This window comes from Triturus cristatus, chromosome 11, assembly GCF_964204655.1.
Source record: "Triturus cristatus chromosome 11, aTriCri1.1, whole genome shotgun sequence".
NCBI classification, from domain to species: Eukaryota; Metazoa; Chordata; class Amphibia; order Caudata; family Salamandridae; genus Triturus; species Triturus cristatus.
The window spans coordinates 712239388-712255927 of NC_140594.1; the positions used below are offsets into that span (position 1 = coordinate 712239388).

A 16540-nucleotide genomic window follows, 5' to 3' on the forward strand; every position below is an offset into this window, starting at 1 on the left:
GAGGCTAAAAAAGGCAAGAGGACCATCTCCTGTTGGATTATACCTTACATTAGGATCTGCTATCCATTGACCAAAAAGCAGCCTCCAGAAGATCTGCAAGCCTGTTCCATCTGAGCTAAAGCTACTACCAATTGGTTGTCCCGCTGGGTTCCTGTCCTAGACATCTGCCAGGCAGCGATGTGGGCATTGGGCCATACATTCACATAGCACTTCTGTCTGGACAGCCACTTTCATCAAGAAGGGCGTTTTGCCTACTTGGTCCTACAATACTTATTAGTTTGAGCCAATTAACTGGCCTATCTCCTAATAGGTACTACTCTGGTATCTATTCAGAAAGTGAAGAATATGTATTTAGAAGTATCTAGCAGAACAACAAGTTATTTACCTTCAGTAATGCTCCTTGTGGTAGAGACTCCAACCACAGATTCCTCACCAACCCTTACATCCTGCCAGTTCCTTGAACTGGCCTCTTTCATTTAATAAGATCCCACCATAGAGATCAGTAAACTGGTCAAGATTGATGTGTTATTGTCTCCCTGTTTCTGGGTACAGATGTTTCTAAAAGCGACTGATGTAAGCGTGCATGAGTTGTGCCTATAGGCCCGCACCCATCATATCTAACTTGGAACAATGTTGGCACTAAGCAGTCGGTGCCACCTACCATCACACGGGTTCTGCTAATGATTTTCCAGATCCAGTCTTAGACCTTAGGGAATATTCAAAAGGTGAGCAATTTGCTGTTAGTCTCTACCAGAAATAAGTGAATGTCAGTAACTTGTGCTTCTTGCTTCAAGAGGTCATGGAACTAACCATCTCTGTGGTTTAGCAGACCTAATAAGAATTCCTAAAGGCCTTTTCAGGGCCCTCCCGCTGATAACACACACTCCTCCATCATGGTGACTAAATATAAACAAGTCCTGTGAGCTAATACATGGTGCGGAACCAAACTACATCACGTAGAAGCTAGCCCTCCTCTTTTGTCCTCCTATCGGCTAGAGCAGGGGTCTCCACCCTTTAGAATAATAAGAGCTGCTTATGTTAAATGAAAATCATCGTGAGCTACTAATAATATATGTGTTGCAATAGTGACCACAGCAAACCACACAAGATGATGGACGGAGTGCTGAAACATTTTAACCGCTCACCCCTAGAGACCTGAGTTTAATCCTTAGTTCTTTTGCTCAATATGCCACCTCAGTTTGGACCCAGCCATGTGCAAATCAGTCAAGACCCTGCTGCTCATGGGAACAGTACAGCCCGAACTGCCAGGCCAGATCCTCTTTGGACTGGAAACAAGTATTCTGGGGCCGGTTTTGGGGTATCGCCCTTCATCTGCCAGACTAGCTTGAATCCATTGGCGCAGAAAGCACAGGACACACCAACCATTACTGCTCCGGCTTCAGTTCCAGCCCCGATTTCACACCAGACTTTGGCCCATTAGAGGCCATGAAACAAAATCACCAAAGCGCAGCCTTTAACATTAGATGTTCCCCTGCATCCCATCAGACAACAGTACTATGGGAGGCTGGAGGCCCTGTTGCGATAGGATTCAGTCCAATTAGGGTTTTTAAGAGCATGCCACGTAATTGACAATTAGCAAAGGTGCAACTTAATTCCCTCTTACTATAATGATGCAGTATTTTACTCACACTTACAAAATGCAGGTGGTTTACACACCTCTTCTCAGACTGAATTAGAATCTCCATCACACCCACTCCTGGAGCAAAGTGACTTTCTTGCAGTTGTTGTCTGCAGAGCAGCAGAAGTACTTGACTAGCAGCTACCGAAGCAGAAGCAATGTGTTGAGAAAAATCATAGAGCACGAGCCTGCTACATCTAAGCCATAGCTACCATTCAAGGAGGCCCTGAAAGACACTTTGAGGGCTAGTTTTCCCCAGTTAGTTGCCCAGTGGCTAGGAGATTTTGGATGTTTCTTGGAAACCTCGCCTTTCTCACCCAGTATCAGACCCCAGAAATTTTTGTGGTCAAGTGTCCACAAGCAAAGTCAACTCAAACGACATCCCTTCTACACTGCCAGATAGGCAATCGAAGCACATAAACAAGAATAGCATTCTCTTCTGCCACCCTAGCCCTACTGTTTTTAAATTCTCTCTGTCTGTCTCCTGTGCGTTTGGGACATGGCGAGCAAGATCTTGCTGGCTGTACCTGATGTTGAGGTCCGTCATCTCCCAGATGATTCAGGGCGAACTTAACATAGTGAAATATTTCTTGTGGGACGGCCTTGACACAACGGACTGTGACGTGATCATGCCCGAGTGCAAATTACTGGGTTTTCCAGTGATGATTAGGCATGCTTGATGGGCATGCCCTTTGATAGACCTAGACTTTGAAGTAAAGATTGACTTGGCACTGCTGCTTTTAAATACATATATAAATGACAATGTACAAAAATGAACATAAATAACAATAATAAAGTAATTATAAGACATAACAATCCCAACAAAATAAGAAAAGCAGAAAACATCACACTCAGAATTTGCACATTACAAACAATAACAAAGATAACAATCACGATCAAAGTCTGATTATAAAGTCAACCATCACATACAATATATGACATCCAAAAAATAAAGAGAATGCGAAAAGTGTGAAAATGACAGAAAATTAAATTACTTTATTATTGTTATTTATGTTCATTTTTGTACATTGTCATTTATATATGTATTTTATATGTATATTTATGTGGATGTTTTTATAAATTGTTACAGCCCTGACGAAGTTCCCAAGGCACAAGGGAACGAAACGCGTTGGCTGTGTGCCTATCTTTTAATCAAGACTAGGAATAAAAGAAGAAAATTATTTCCAAATATTGGTGTTGGTCTTATAGGACTCGTGATGGAGTGCACCTTCCTTTTTTTTCTCTACAGACTTCTTGTAAGACAAGTATCTTTAAACAGGAGATACTGGGAGTTGTTGCACTCAAAAGCATATATTGTCATTTAATGGAACCTTAAGTGCTTGACCTTAGTCAGCTGTTTTGTCCTTTTGTTATATCTTGTCATTCACATCAACTCCCAGCGATTGCTACTCTGGTTTCAAAGGAATGTGCTGTCATCCTTCTGCAAGAAGTGAAGTCTCTTTTGGCCGAGGGTGTTAATCCTGCTACTTCCTAGTACCCAAGAAGGATGGTAACCTCGGATAGATTTTCTGTCTTTGCCCCCTGCATGCCTCCCTTTAGAAGAACAATTCAAAATACTCTCTCCAATCCAGTTTCATTTTGAACTGCCCTGGGGGTGTTGGATGGTTTCTTTGGACTTGCAGTGCTTGTACTTCCATGTGCCTGTCCTACATCTGCTTCCTTTGGTTCATGGAGTCCAATTTTTTGTTCTATCCTGCAAGCCTCACCATCTCCCCTAAAGTGGTTAGGCATATGATAGCATAGGTTGCAGCCCACCTTCGCAGGTTGGGGATGTATGTATTCCTGTACCTCAACAACTGGTTGCATAGCGCGGTAGCGCGGTACAGTCTGTCGCAGACCACCACCAAACAAAGATCTCCTGTCCCGCTTGAGTTTTTCATTGGTAATCCGAGTCCCACCTGACATCTACACAGAGGATTCCCTTCATAGAAGCTATCCAGGGCAGGGTGGTATTCAAAGCCATTTCACCTTTGTAAGGAGTCAGCAACATCAAGATTTGATCTTCAAATTACAGGCTCAGTCCTGGGTTTCAGCAAGGTCGGTTCTGAGACTGCTTAGCATTCCAGCCTCATGCATCCTCATGGTCCCTTCTGCTCACTGGCACATGCAAGCCTTGCAGTGGAATCTCAGTTTCCAGTAGGCGCAACATCAAGACTGCTTGCTAAACACCTTGTGCTTCTCGGAGGAGGCAGCCCAGGATCTTTGGTGGCCTCCCTAGGCTTTTCAATGCCACTCCAAGCACACAGTAGTGACAGATGCATTGTCCCTGGGTTAGAACAGTCACCTGGTGGATTTGAAGATCTAGGTTCTCTTGTAGGGGATTTCCGTGTATAGTCCTAATCATGTGAATAGTTCCGCCCATGTGCGTGGACCCCGGAGCACTTCATTAGATATATCTTCTTAAGTTGTCATCTTCTGCCTTTCTTCAGGAAGGCCTGTATGGACACTTAAGAGATACAAAAGACAATAATGCAGCCTAAGAAACTAGGCTACACTGGCCATTACTTCATCTTGAAGTGAAAAAGATAGCCAGTTTAACTTTAAGTTTAGTAATTTACTGAGTTTTACACATAGAAAACTCTCCTTCACAAAACTCCTTTTTCATGATAGAGATGAAAGGAATGGATAGAGAAGCCCCCATAGCCTGCCATTATGTGTCTGCAAATGGGTACCGTGCCTTTAAGAGTCTCCAGAGACCCTCGGTGTCCCATGAGGCACAACCAGAGGCATTTACTTTCACTTCTTTTTTTCTGGCTCCTGCTAGCAGGACCCTGGAGCATTGAGCTCTACCTTTTTTGGTATTTCATAAAAATTAGTGATTATTTCTGGACTTTAGCAGTTTCACTCGACGTCTTTGGCCTTTAGCTAACTACTGCTGTAGTTTTTTGGCAGTATTTCTGCTGTTTTCTTGTCAAAAGGCCATCTCTATTTGACAAGTGCCCTGAATGCGGTAGGGAGAAGGTCAAGTCGGATTCCCACAGAGTTTGTATCCTGTGTCCCATGTTCCTGACACCTGTGCCATTTGCAAGACCTTTTCTAGGCGCACCCTGCGTGACAGGGAGAAGATTCTGCTGCAAGGCATGGAGCAGAGGAGACAGAAGGCAGCTTCTGGGAAAGGCGAGTGTAAGTCCTCTACCAAGTCCCATGCTTCGACCTCTGGGGGGGCTCCCCAGTGGAAAAACAGCAGAAAAACGGCGCCATACCCGGTTGAGGACGGCGACGTCGAGAGCAGGTATGACTAAGATATGCTCTCCGTCGACCCAGGGCTCTGGGTCGAAGCGACATCGGCGATCAACGTCGAGGAGAAGAACGGTGGGATCGCCGTCAAGGGGTTCCCCGCGTTCGCCGCCGACACAGCGAACATCGCCGGCGAGACATCATCTGCGTCAATCTGGGTCTCACAAGCAGCGGTCACCGCCGAAGCGTTGTCGCCGATCACCATTGACGTCAACGCGAAGATCGACGTCGAGGAGGCAATCTTCTACAAGAAAGTAGACGTCGAGGAGAGAATCCAGGAGAAGGTCGACGTCGATACCGGCGTTAGACGTCGAGGTCCCGTTCTGGCCCTCTCTCAGTGGTGAGCCTTTTGTCGTTGACAGGGACTTCGTGTTCCCGTCGACGTTGAGCAGTGGATCGACGTTGAGGGGGACTGATGGAGCATCCAGGGTCCCTTACTCATGGCCCGCTCGTAAAAGGAGGTTGGTCTCATCTCCCATTTCGGAGTATTCACGTATCTACTCACCAACTAGGTCGCCTCCTGCTCCTCTTCCACCGGTGGTCCCACCAGGAATACCACAGCCACCACCAAGTCCTCCTCCTCCACCTCCACCTTCAGCTACTCCTCCGCGTCCACCAGCGATTCCTCCACCGCCTCAGCCTGGGCCCATGGCTCCTCAGCCCACACACCCTGTGGAACCTTGACGGCCAAGAACACGGTCTCGTTCGAGACATCGGTCACATAGACGCCACTCATCTTCCACAAGATCACGTCGTCGCCATTATGAGAGGTCTCGGTCCCGGCATACAAGGGATACATCTTCCACGAGTACAGGGAGGTACTCTCCTACTCTCACTGACTCTCCCCCGCAAAGGGTGTCACTGGTTGATGACATTCCTACCATCCAGGAGGTTCTGGCCAGAGGGGCTATGAAACTCAGCATTCCCCTGTCTACCCCTGTGTAGCTGACCTTTTTGAGACTGCAGAAGAGACGCATCGCGTCCATTGCTGCCGGGTCTGGAGGAACCAGCTATGGAACTGTTCCTAACGCCGTCTTCTATAAAGTCTACACCCTCGGTTGCAGAAGAAGTATCGTCCGCCTGATTCGGATCCTGCCTTCCTCCGGCTGGACCCCACTCTGGACTCTAATAGTAGTGGCTGCACGGAAACAGCATGCTACGGCTCCAACTTCCACGGTGCTACCGGATAAAGAGCCGTAAGCTGGATTCAGTGGACAGAAAGGCTTGTAACACCGCAGCGACTTCCATGAAGGCGGCGCGCTCTACAGCCTTGCTGGGCCGTTACGATAGATCATTGTGGGAGTCCCTTCAGCAATTTGTGGATCTCATACCCAGGGACAAGAGGGAAGACTTCCAGGAGATTGTGAATGAGGGCCTGATGGTCTCTAACCAAGTCATCAGCGCTGCAGCGGATACTTCACTTCTGGCAGCCCAAGGGTATTGCCATGGTATTGCTGTAGGACGTCATGCTTGGCTTCGTCTCACATCACTGAAGCCTGAGGCGCAGCAGCGAATCTCCAATCTCCCGTTCTCTGGCACAACGCTCTTTGGTTCCTACGCGGACGACGAGATGGCCCGCATGAAGACCGAAATGGAGACGTTGAAGGCTGTAGGTTTGGAGAAACCTAAAGAACAACGCAAGGCCTTCCGTCCTTTCCAGAGGCGTTATTCCTCTGAGAGGTTCCAACGGTCTCAGGGTTGTCAGTCCAACCAACAGCAGCAGTTCCAGTGCTCCTTTCAGCCGTTTCAAAAACGACAACAGTCAGGAAGATCTAACCAGCAGTCTGGACAGGGGAACAAGGCTCCTGCTGGTCCGAAGCCCTTAAGGGTTTCTTCCCCCTCGTCCGTTGTCCTCTCCGGGGGAGGAAAGTATTCAAGATCATCTGGCAGAGTGGCTGAAAATAACTCCGGACAATTGGGTGCTGAATATTGTTCGCAGTGGATACGTTTTATAAGCCCACCTCCATCAATCCCTCCAACTCAATCAAGATGCATGCTGCGCGAGTTGCAGAAGGAGGCCAACACCCTCCTAGAGAAAAAAGCGGTAGAACCTGTCCCTCTAAATCAGAAAGGAACAGGGCTGTATTCACGGTTCTTTCTAGTCCGGAAACATCGCAAGTTCCTGCATTTCACAGTGGGCAACAACCATTATCAATACTCCGTGCTGCCCTTCGGCCAAAAGTCAGCACCTTGGACTTTTTCCAAATGCATGGCAGTGGTGGGTGCGCATCTGAGGAGGAACAAAATATTAGTCTATCCTTATCTGGAAGATTGGTTGATCAAGGCAGCTACGTTTCAGGGAGTGCAACTGCCTTTCAATCGGACTTCCAATCTCTTACTTCGTTTGGGACTTCACATCAACCTCACAAAGTCTGTCTCAACTCCTGTTCAGTGTCTTCAGTACCTAGGAGCTACTATCGACACACGCACAGCAAGCGTGTGTCCTTCGGAGAAGAGACGCTTATCGATCCTTCGGAAGGCTCAAGCTCTTATGATCATGCCCGCACCAACGGTGAGGAAAGTATCGCCTTTACTAGGTTCGATGGCGTCATACATCTTCCTCACTCCGAATGCACGCCTCCATATGAGACCCCTGCAGGATTGTCTGGATGATCAATGGGACCAGACACTGGGGACTGGGAAGATAGGATTTAACTGTCGCAACAGGCTCGTCAGTCCATCCGATGGTGGTGTTCTCCACGCAATCTCCTCCGGGGGATTCCCTTCCACAAGGAGATACCCACACAAACAATAGTAACGGATGCTTCTCTCCACGGATGGGGTGCGCATTTCAACCACCTACAGATAGGGCGCATGGACTCTTAAAGAAACTAAGTACCACATCAACTTCCTGAAACTTCGGGCAATCCATTTGGCGCTGAAAACATTCCAGCCGTCTTTTCACTCCAGCTCCCTGCTTATTCAGACGGACAATATGACGACAATGTTCTACCACAACAAGCAAGGGGGCTCCAGATCTTGAATGCTGTCTCAGGAAGCCCAGGCCATCTGGCACTGGCTGTTAGCCAGAAACCTGACCATCACGGCAACTCACCTTCCAGGTGTTCAGAATGTTCAGGCAGACGCGCTCAGCAGACTCATTCACGAAAACCACGAATGGGTCTTAAACGACAAAGTGGTGCAAGACATTTTCGACAGATGGGGTACTCCAGAAGTCGATCTGTTCCCTACCGCAGAAAACAGCAAATGCTGCAACTTCGCCTCCAGGTTTTACCAACTAGGGACTGTGGGGAATGCCCTATGGATCAATTGGTCAGGCGGCTTTCTCTACGCTTTTCCGCCAATTCCCCTGATTCCGACAGTGCTGATCAAGCTCTCCCAATCACGGGCCAAGATGATCCTCATTGCTCCGGAGTGGCCCCGGCAGTGGTGGTTCACAGACCTACTCCACTGGTCTCTCCTGCCACATCTCCGGCTGCCGTGCAGGCCGGACCTTCTAACGAAGTTCAGCAGACAGATGGTGCACCCCAACCTCTCGTCGTTGAATTTGGCGGCATGGCTCCTGAGCTAGTACAGTACAGACATTTGAATCTCCCTCAGGACTGTATGGAGATACTGAAAGAGGCCAAGAGACCATCTACACGCACGTCCTATGCGTATAAATGGAAGAGATTTTGCATCTGATGTGCTTCTAAGGACTTCGATCCTACCTCCTGTAAGGAAGATGTTATCCTTCCTTACTTGTTACACTTGGCGCAATCTGGCCTTCAGTTCCATTCGATTAAATTTCATCTGGCAGCTTTGACTGCGTATAGGAAATGTCCTTGACAAACTTCCTTTTTTAAAATCCCAGTCATCAGAGATTATCTTGAAGGATTGAAGAAAGTGTTTCCTCCCATCAAGCGTCCTTCGCCTCCCTGGGAGTTGAATGTAGTCCTTTCACGACTAATGAAGGAACCGTTTGAACCCCTTCATAAGGCTTCTCTTCAGCATCTGTCCTAAAAGACGGCTTTCCTTGTGGCCATTACGTCTGCTCGCATGGTTAGCGAACTTCAGGCTTTATGTTGTAAAGAACCTTATACAGTCTTTCATTCCTCTAAGGTAGTTATGAGGACGCAACCTAAGTTACTTCCTAAAGTTGTGTTGTAGTTTCATGTACACCAGACTATTACATTACCTACATTTTTTCAAAATCCATCTTCTCCTGCGGAGAGGTCACTGCATTCTCTTGAAGTTAGGAGAGTCTTGAAATTCTATTTAGACAAGACTAAGGATATCCGTAGAACAGACCAGCTATTTGTAAACTATGGCTCAGTTCGAACTGGTCTAGCTACCTCTAAACAATCCATTTCTAGGTGAATTGTTTCATGTATTCAGCTGTGTTATCAAAAAGCAAACACACCTTTGATTAGTAAGCCTAGGGCTCACTCTACTAGAGAGAAAGCAGCTACTGCTGCTTTACTTCGTAATGTACCTATTTCAGAAATCTGTAAGGCTGCCACTTGGAAGTCAGTCCACACATTTACTAAGCACTACTGTCTTGATAGTGATGCTTGGGCAGATGCTCAGGTTGGACAGGCTTCACTTAGAAATCTATTTGCACAATAGTGCGGTTGTCCTCACTTCTGCCACCGCTGGTGAATTGTTTTGGGGATGGGCTTGCTAGTCTATTCACATAAGGACTATACACGGAAATCTCCTACAAGAGAAGGAGTAGTTTCTTACCTGTAACTACAGTTCTCTTGTAGGGGTATATCCGTGATAGTCATAAGCAACCCGCCCTCCTCTCCGCTGGCAGATACAGATGTCCCCAAGACTCAGCAGGCTCTGCTTATTTACGCCTTCAAAAAGAACTGAAAGTAAATGCCTCTGGCTGTGCCTCATGGGATACCGGGGGTCTCTGGAGACTCTTAAAGGCACGGTACCCATTTGCAGACACCTAATGGCAGCCTATGGGGGCTTCTCTATCCATTCCTTTCATCTCTATCATGAAAAAGGAGTTTTGTGAAGGAGAGTTTTCTATGTGTAAAACTCAGTAAATTACTAAACTTAAAGTTAAACTGGCTATCTTTTTCACTTCAAGATGAAGTAATGGCCAGTGTAGCCTAGTTTGTTAGGCTGCCTTATTGTCTTTTTATCTCTGAAGTGTCTATACAGGCCTTGCTGAAGAAAAGCAGAAGATGACAACTTAAGAAGATATATCTAATGAAGTGCTCCGGGGTCCACACACATGGCCGGGACTATTCAAATGTTTGACTATCACGGAAATACCCCTACAAGAGAACTGGAGTTACAGGTAAGAAACTACTCCGTCTGTGGCACCCCGTGGAGTGGTGCTCGACATAAGTCTTCTGGAGCATCTGGTGGGCTCTGAAGGCTTTTCTCTCGTCCATCAGTGGGACTCTGGTACAGACCCTGACAGACAACACAACCACAAGCATGGCGACATAAGGTCTTGAATCTTGTTTAAGAAAGCACTGTTCGTTTGGAGGTAGCTGAAGCACAGGTCGCCAGTCATCGGTCAGGTATGCTCACTGCCAGCTAGAACCAGCTCATGAGTCTAGCCGGCAGAAAACAAATGCCATTTTATCCTAGGCTGGTGTAGGGCATCTTTGCACTCTAGGAGATGGCCTGTTCTGGATTTTTTTTGCCACCACTGCAAACATGCAATGTTGTGATTGCTGGAGTTCCTTTCAAAATGATACCTTTTGGTCTGAAGGGGGGGCCAGGGCTCCTGCACACCTTTCCACTGCTGCCTCTCCTTCCCAAATTACGAGGAAGATCTGAAAGAGACACATCAGTGATAGATTCCTTACCTAAGAATATCCCCAGGCGTCAGACTGGATTCGGAAAGTTTTGTGCTTAGCACCCCTGCGCGTCAGTAGGTGGCGTCGTGCAGCTCCGCGTCCGTCACTATCGTCGTAGGCGCCGAGATGACGCCACGGAGAGTAATTAGGCGCCACCCATGCGCGCTGACGTCAGTTCTTTCTTTTTCCGCGCCAGCAAGCGCAGATCCGGATTGCGCACGTACCTTAGTCACTTTTTGACTACTATTTTGAGACTTTTTTTCTCCTCTCTTTTCTCCTGGTGCACGTAGGGATGCCCGGCTTTAAGTCTTGTGGGGCCTGCCGCCGGAATAGGTCGGTGGCGGACCCCCACGATGTTTGCCTCTACTGCCTGGAGCCTGCTCACGACTCCCGGGATTGCAAGGCCTTGCGGGAGCAGCGTAGGAAGTTGCTGAAGGTCCGGCATTCATCACGCTGCCGCTCTGGGTCCAGGGGACGTTCCCGGGACTGGAGTCGTCGCTCCTCAGACTCCAAGTCTTCGCATTCGGATTCCGGTAAGCGACGCCATAAAAAGAAGTCGAAGAAGCGTATTCGCTCGCCGACGTCCCCCCCCCGTCGCTCCCTGGAGGCAGACGAGGGGGACAGGGGTTTCGCCCCAGTGCCTCCCCTGGAGCCTAGGAGTCCTGCGGCCTACCCGCCATACCCGGGTCCGTCGGCAACTCCCGAACAGGTGCAAGAATTTCTTGCTATCATGGACCGCCTTTTTAGGCCTCGGGCTCCCCCCGGCGCGCCTTCGGACACCGCGATCCCGTGTCCAGACCCTGTTGGCCTGGTGGCTCTGCCACCTGCGCCAGAGGATCCTGCGCCAGCGACTCCGGCGCCACGAGGTGCGGCGTTGCCGGCTCCGGCGCCGCCCTTGGCTCCACACTCGGCACCATTCTGGGTGGCGTTTATTCCTCCCTTGCCCCGATTCCAGGACCATTTTGTTCCGGCCTGGGATCCGCATTGGGAGCCGACCCGGGCCGGCGCCGTTCGTCCCTTCTCCGGCTTTGCTGCCGCGGCCGGCTCCCTCTACGCCAGAGGCGTACGAAGACTGGGAAGGGTCCGAGGACCTTCTTGCCCGGCAATGTGACTCCGAGCAGGATTGGGTGGACGACTTGGAGGAGGCAGGCGACCTCGATATCTCCTCTGACCCGGGGTTCGCCCCCCCTGCCTATGATGGAGAATGGTGCCTCTTACACTATGGTCCTCCCGTCGGGCGGCTGAGGCCCTTAATCTTGACCTCCCCACAGTGGCCCTCAAGACCAACCTCCAGACGGCGGGGTGGGGTCCTGGACCCTATGTCAGGAGGCTCTGCGCCTCTGGACATGGCTGGAACATCAAGGCATTCCCTTGGTGGTTCAACACCTGGCAGGTTCTCTGAACGCCAGGGCGGACGAACTCAGCCGCCGGTGCTTGATGGATCACGAATGTCGTCTGCACTTGGACGTTGTGCAAGGTCTTTTTCAGCAGTGGGGAGAGCCTTGGTTAGATCTATTCGCCACCGAAGAGAACGCGCAATGTCATCAGTTCTGGCCGTTGGAATTTCCAAGGCGGCACTCGCTCTGCGACGCTTTTCGTCGCGAGTGGAGTTGCGGTCTTTTGCACGCCTTTCCGCCTATACCACTTCTGCCCAGAGTGCTGAAGAAGATTCGGTGCGACCGGGCCCAAGTCATCCTTGTGGTTACGGATTGGGCACGAAGATACTGGTATCCTGAGCTACTCAGCATGGCGATCAATCCCCCGATTCGTCTGCCTCTTCGGGAGGATCTTCTGTCGCAGCAGCAGGAGACGGTCCTCCACCAGCCTCCGCCTCCATGCGTGGAGATTGAGCGGCGACAGTTGACAGCTTTCGATCTTCCTCCCGAAGTCTGTGATGTCATCTTGGCAGCCAGGCGTCCTTCCACTAAAACGGTATACGCCTGTCTGTGGAACAAATTTGTGGCATGGTGCGCAGCGAAGGCTGTGGATCCCCTTTCTGCCCCTCTTTCGAAAGTTCTTCTGTTCCTGCTTTCCTTGGCCAGGCAGGGCTCTGCTCTGCACACTCTTAAAGGTTATCTTTCTGCCATCTCCTGCTTTCCTTGGCCAGGCAGGGCTCTGCGCACTCTTAAAGGTTATCTTTCTGCCATCTCCGGCTTCTCTTTTTAAGTCTCCGGTTGTTAGCCGTTTGCTTAAAGGCATTATGCACACGTTTCCTCCTGTGCTGTTCATCATGCCTCAATGGGACTTGAATCTCGTTTTGACCTATCTGATGTGCGCTCCTTTCGAGCCGCTTCATACCTGTCCTTTGCGTCTTCTCATTCTCAATACGGCTTTCCTGGTAGCTATCACCTCTGCCAGGAGAGTGAGTGAGCTCCAGGCTCTTTCTTCCAAACCTCCTTTCCTTTCATCCGGACAAGGTGGTTTTAAGGACCCGTCCTTCTTTCTTGCCAAAGGTTGTCATGCCCTTCCACATCGGGCAGACCATCACTTTGCCCACCTTCTTTCCGCCTCTGCATACTTCAAGGGAGGAGGAGAGGCTCCATCTTCTGGACCCAAAACATGCGCTTGCATTCTATCTGCAGCGTACACAGCAGTTCCGGGTGGATGACCGGCTCTTTGTTGGCTACGTGGGCACCATAAAATGTCGGGCGGTGCACAAACGAACCATCTCGCGGTGGGTCGTTCTGTGCATCAAAGCAGGTTACTCCTTGGCTAAGAAGGAGCCTCCTGTGGGGCTGCGTGTCCATTCTACCAGGGCAACTGCATCCACTACTGCCTTGGGACGCGGCGTTCCCTTGCAGGACATTTGTCGGGCAGCTACGTGGGCCTCGCTGCACACGTTTACCCAGCATTACTGCCTTGACAGTCAAGTCCGGAGAGACGGCTTCTTTGGCCGTTCCGTTCTCCGTGACTTTCTGGTGTAATTTGTTCGCAGACCCACCACTGGGGTTGTTATTGCTGGGGTATCTATTCTAAGGTAAGGAATCGATCACTAACGTGTCTCTTTCAGATGCACATGTTACTGCTTGTGTAACGATATATCTGTAAGAGACGTTAGTGATAGATTCCTTACCGCCCCACCCATCCTCCCCGTTCTGCGAACTGGTTACTAGGGTTAAAGTCGTCCCTCTTAGGGCCCTAGTTTTCTGCACCAATGGTCAGTATCTTGCATGGCTCTGCGTTCCTGGCGCGGAAAGTTGTGTACAGAACTGACGTCAACGTGCATGGGTGGCGCCTAAGTACTCTCCGTGACGTCATCTCGGCGCTTAAAACTCCAGTGATGGACGCAGAGCCGCACGACACCACCTACTGACGCACAGGGGTACTGCTAAGCGAAACTTTACAGATCCAGTCTGACGCCTGGGGATATTCTTAGGTAAGGAATCTATCACTAACTAATGTCTCTTACAGATATATCGTTACACAAGTAATAACTTGTGCGTCAGGACAATCTGGGCCCAAGTCGTTTGACAGCTTTTCGTTCAGAAGTATGTGGTCCATCAGCCTGTTCAACCTGAACATTTGGCTTCTAATCACTCTTTTCTAGAGGACCGTATGTGTCGGCAACGGGGCAGTCTCTTGCATCTGAACCTCCACAGTCTTCATCTCTGTGCATGGAGATTGAGCAGCAATTGAAGTTTCGACTTGCCCACAGAAGTAGTGGATGTGATTTTGTGGCTAAGCGCCTTTCCACTAAATCTGTGACATGGGGTGGGGGATACCTTACTCCTCTGCAGACCAGGTCATCTAATGTGTTGTGTTTCTTTTTGGCACAGCAAGGCTTTGCTGTGGGCACAGTTAAAGGTTACGTTTGCTTGACCAACCTGCTTTCTATTTTCTTTTGTCATCCGATGTAATAAGATTCTTGAAAGGATTGATGCATATTTACCCCAAAGTCCTTAATTATGTCTCAATGGAACCTTAATTTGGTCTGCATTTTTATGATGTGCACACTGTTGAAGTCCATGCATAACTGTTCTTTATGGCTCCTCACAATCAAGACTGCTTTTCTCATCACTACTCTCACTTCTGCGTGCAGTGTCAGAGAGCTGCAACCTCTGTATATCACTTTATTCCCTGACAAATTGGTGCTGAACTCTGGCTTTCTTTCTACTAAAGGTGGTATTGCCAATCCGTGTGGGTCAGTCCATCAACTTTGCTGTGTTTTTTCTCTCTGCCACATCCGTCTAAAGAGGAGCAGAGGCTTCACTGGCTGGACCAGGACATCCCTATGTCTTTGCACCAAGTGTACAAAAGAATGGCAAGTAGACAACCAGCCTTTTTGTGGGCCTTGCCAGTGCTAGGCAAGGACATGTAGTACACAGACTGTCTAGATGGATCATTAAGTACAATAATGCATATTGCATAGATATGCCCTGGCAAAGGAGCAGCTCCAGAAGGGCCTCCTTCCACTAGGGTCAAAATTGCTTCAGCTCCATTGGTAAAGAGTGTTCCTGCATCTGCCAGAAAGCTAAATTGGTTTCTGTGCATTCCTTCACCAACCCACAACTGCCACGACAGTGACACCTGCTGAGGGCAATTTAGCCCATTTGGTTTAGCATGAGTTTTTCGTATGCGTCCACTCCTCAGATTCACCACCGTTTGGGAAATACTGCAAGGACATCTATTCTAAAGGCGGAGAATCTGTAGTTAGTATCGGAAAGAAGTAAGTTTGATTTGGTAGCGCTTTTTCGTGTGGACACTCTCTTTAACAGCAGAGTCCTTCCCGCCTCCCCATTCTGTGGTGTGGCCTCTTAACACATAAAGCATGTCCAAGTTAGAATCTGGCACAGTGTCCTGACCGATCATTAATTTCTCCTCATCTTTGGGAGCAAAAGGAGGAAGTAACTAGCAGTGCATAAATGTGGTGCTTATATGCAGCTCTGGTCTGTTATTTCCTAGAGTTACAGCGGACCCGCACAACACTACCTACCAGTACTGAACACTACAACAAACATCTACTGATTAACTTTCTCACCTGGGTATGTTCTTAAGGTAAGGAGTTTGGGGTTAGGTAGAGTATTCACCTGAAAGCGTTACTCCAGGTAATTAGCTTGTTCTTTTTGGCTTACTAAAATGAATGACATTTTTTCTTTATATTGTGTGATCTGTTTTTTCTTCAGTTAATTCCCCTGCTTTTCATTCTGTGGTCCTTGAGTCTTATCTAAGTATTTCAGGTAGTGCATTAATCAGAAATACATTTGTCCTTACTATTGATGTATTCAAACTTGTCACTTTTGTTTTCCAAGCTGTTCAATGAGCTGGTTCAGGAACAGGGCCCCCACCTTGACAGGACTTCAGCCCATGTGAGTGGAATAAAAGAACTGGCACGCAGGTTTGCCCTCACTTTTGGTTTGGATCAGATCAAGACGAGGGAGGCTGTAGCTACACTACACAAGTGAGTACATATAGCTCACTACCTGGTGTATGTGTTTTACGGTTGAAAAATAAAGTTACACGTTCTATGTAATTGATCATTCATTTAGCTGTGGGGACTAACTGATGTTTTATTTTCTGTGTACTCTTTTTGTTTCTAAGTTGTAATAGTTATTTTGGTAAGATGATATTGTCGATCAGTGCTAAGAATATGATTTCTTTGTGGCAGGGATGGCATAGAGTTTGCCTTCAAATTCCCAAATCCTAAAGGAATGGAATTCCCACCCTCAAACTTGGCTTTCCTGGAAGTGCTAAGTGAATTCTCTTCAAAACTACTGAGACAGGATAAGAAGACAGTGTAAGTATTCCAGTATACTGCAGTTTGGGCTACCTGTGCTTAGTATAAGTTTATCCTTTGCTTTAGAAAGAAGTCTACATTCATTGTAGAATGTTATGTAGTTCCTGTGGTTTCAAATGTATTTACTCTACAGGCCTTGTA

The 16540-nt window shown here is 48.4% G+C and overlaps 1 protein-coding gene across 2 annotated transcripts in view; it reads left to right on the forward strand.

Moving 5' to 3' along the window:
- Positions 1 to 16540, forward strand: part of STAG1 (STAG1 cohesin complex component) — a 1292585-nt gene that overhangs the window by 1067447 nt on the left and 208598 nt on the right. For both annotated transcript variants that reach the window (XM_085634343.1, XM_085634344.1), the window contains exons 27-28: positions 15915 to 16063; positions 16271 to 16399. In XM_085634343.1, coding sequence (XP_085490469.1) covers positions 15915 to 16063; positions 16271 to 16399 — 278 coding nt within the window. The remainder of the gene's footprint in view (positions 1 to 15914; positions 16064 to 16270; positions 16400 to 16540) is intronic.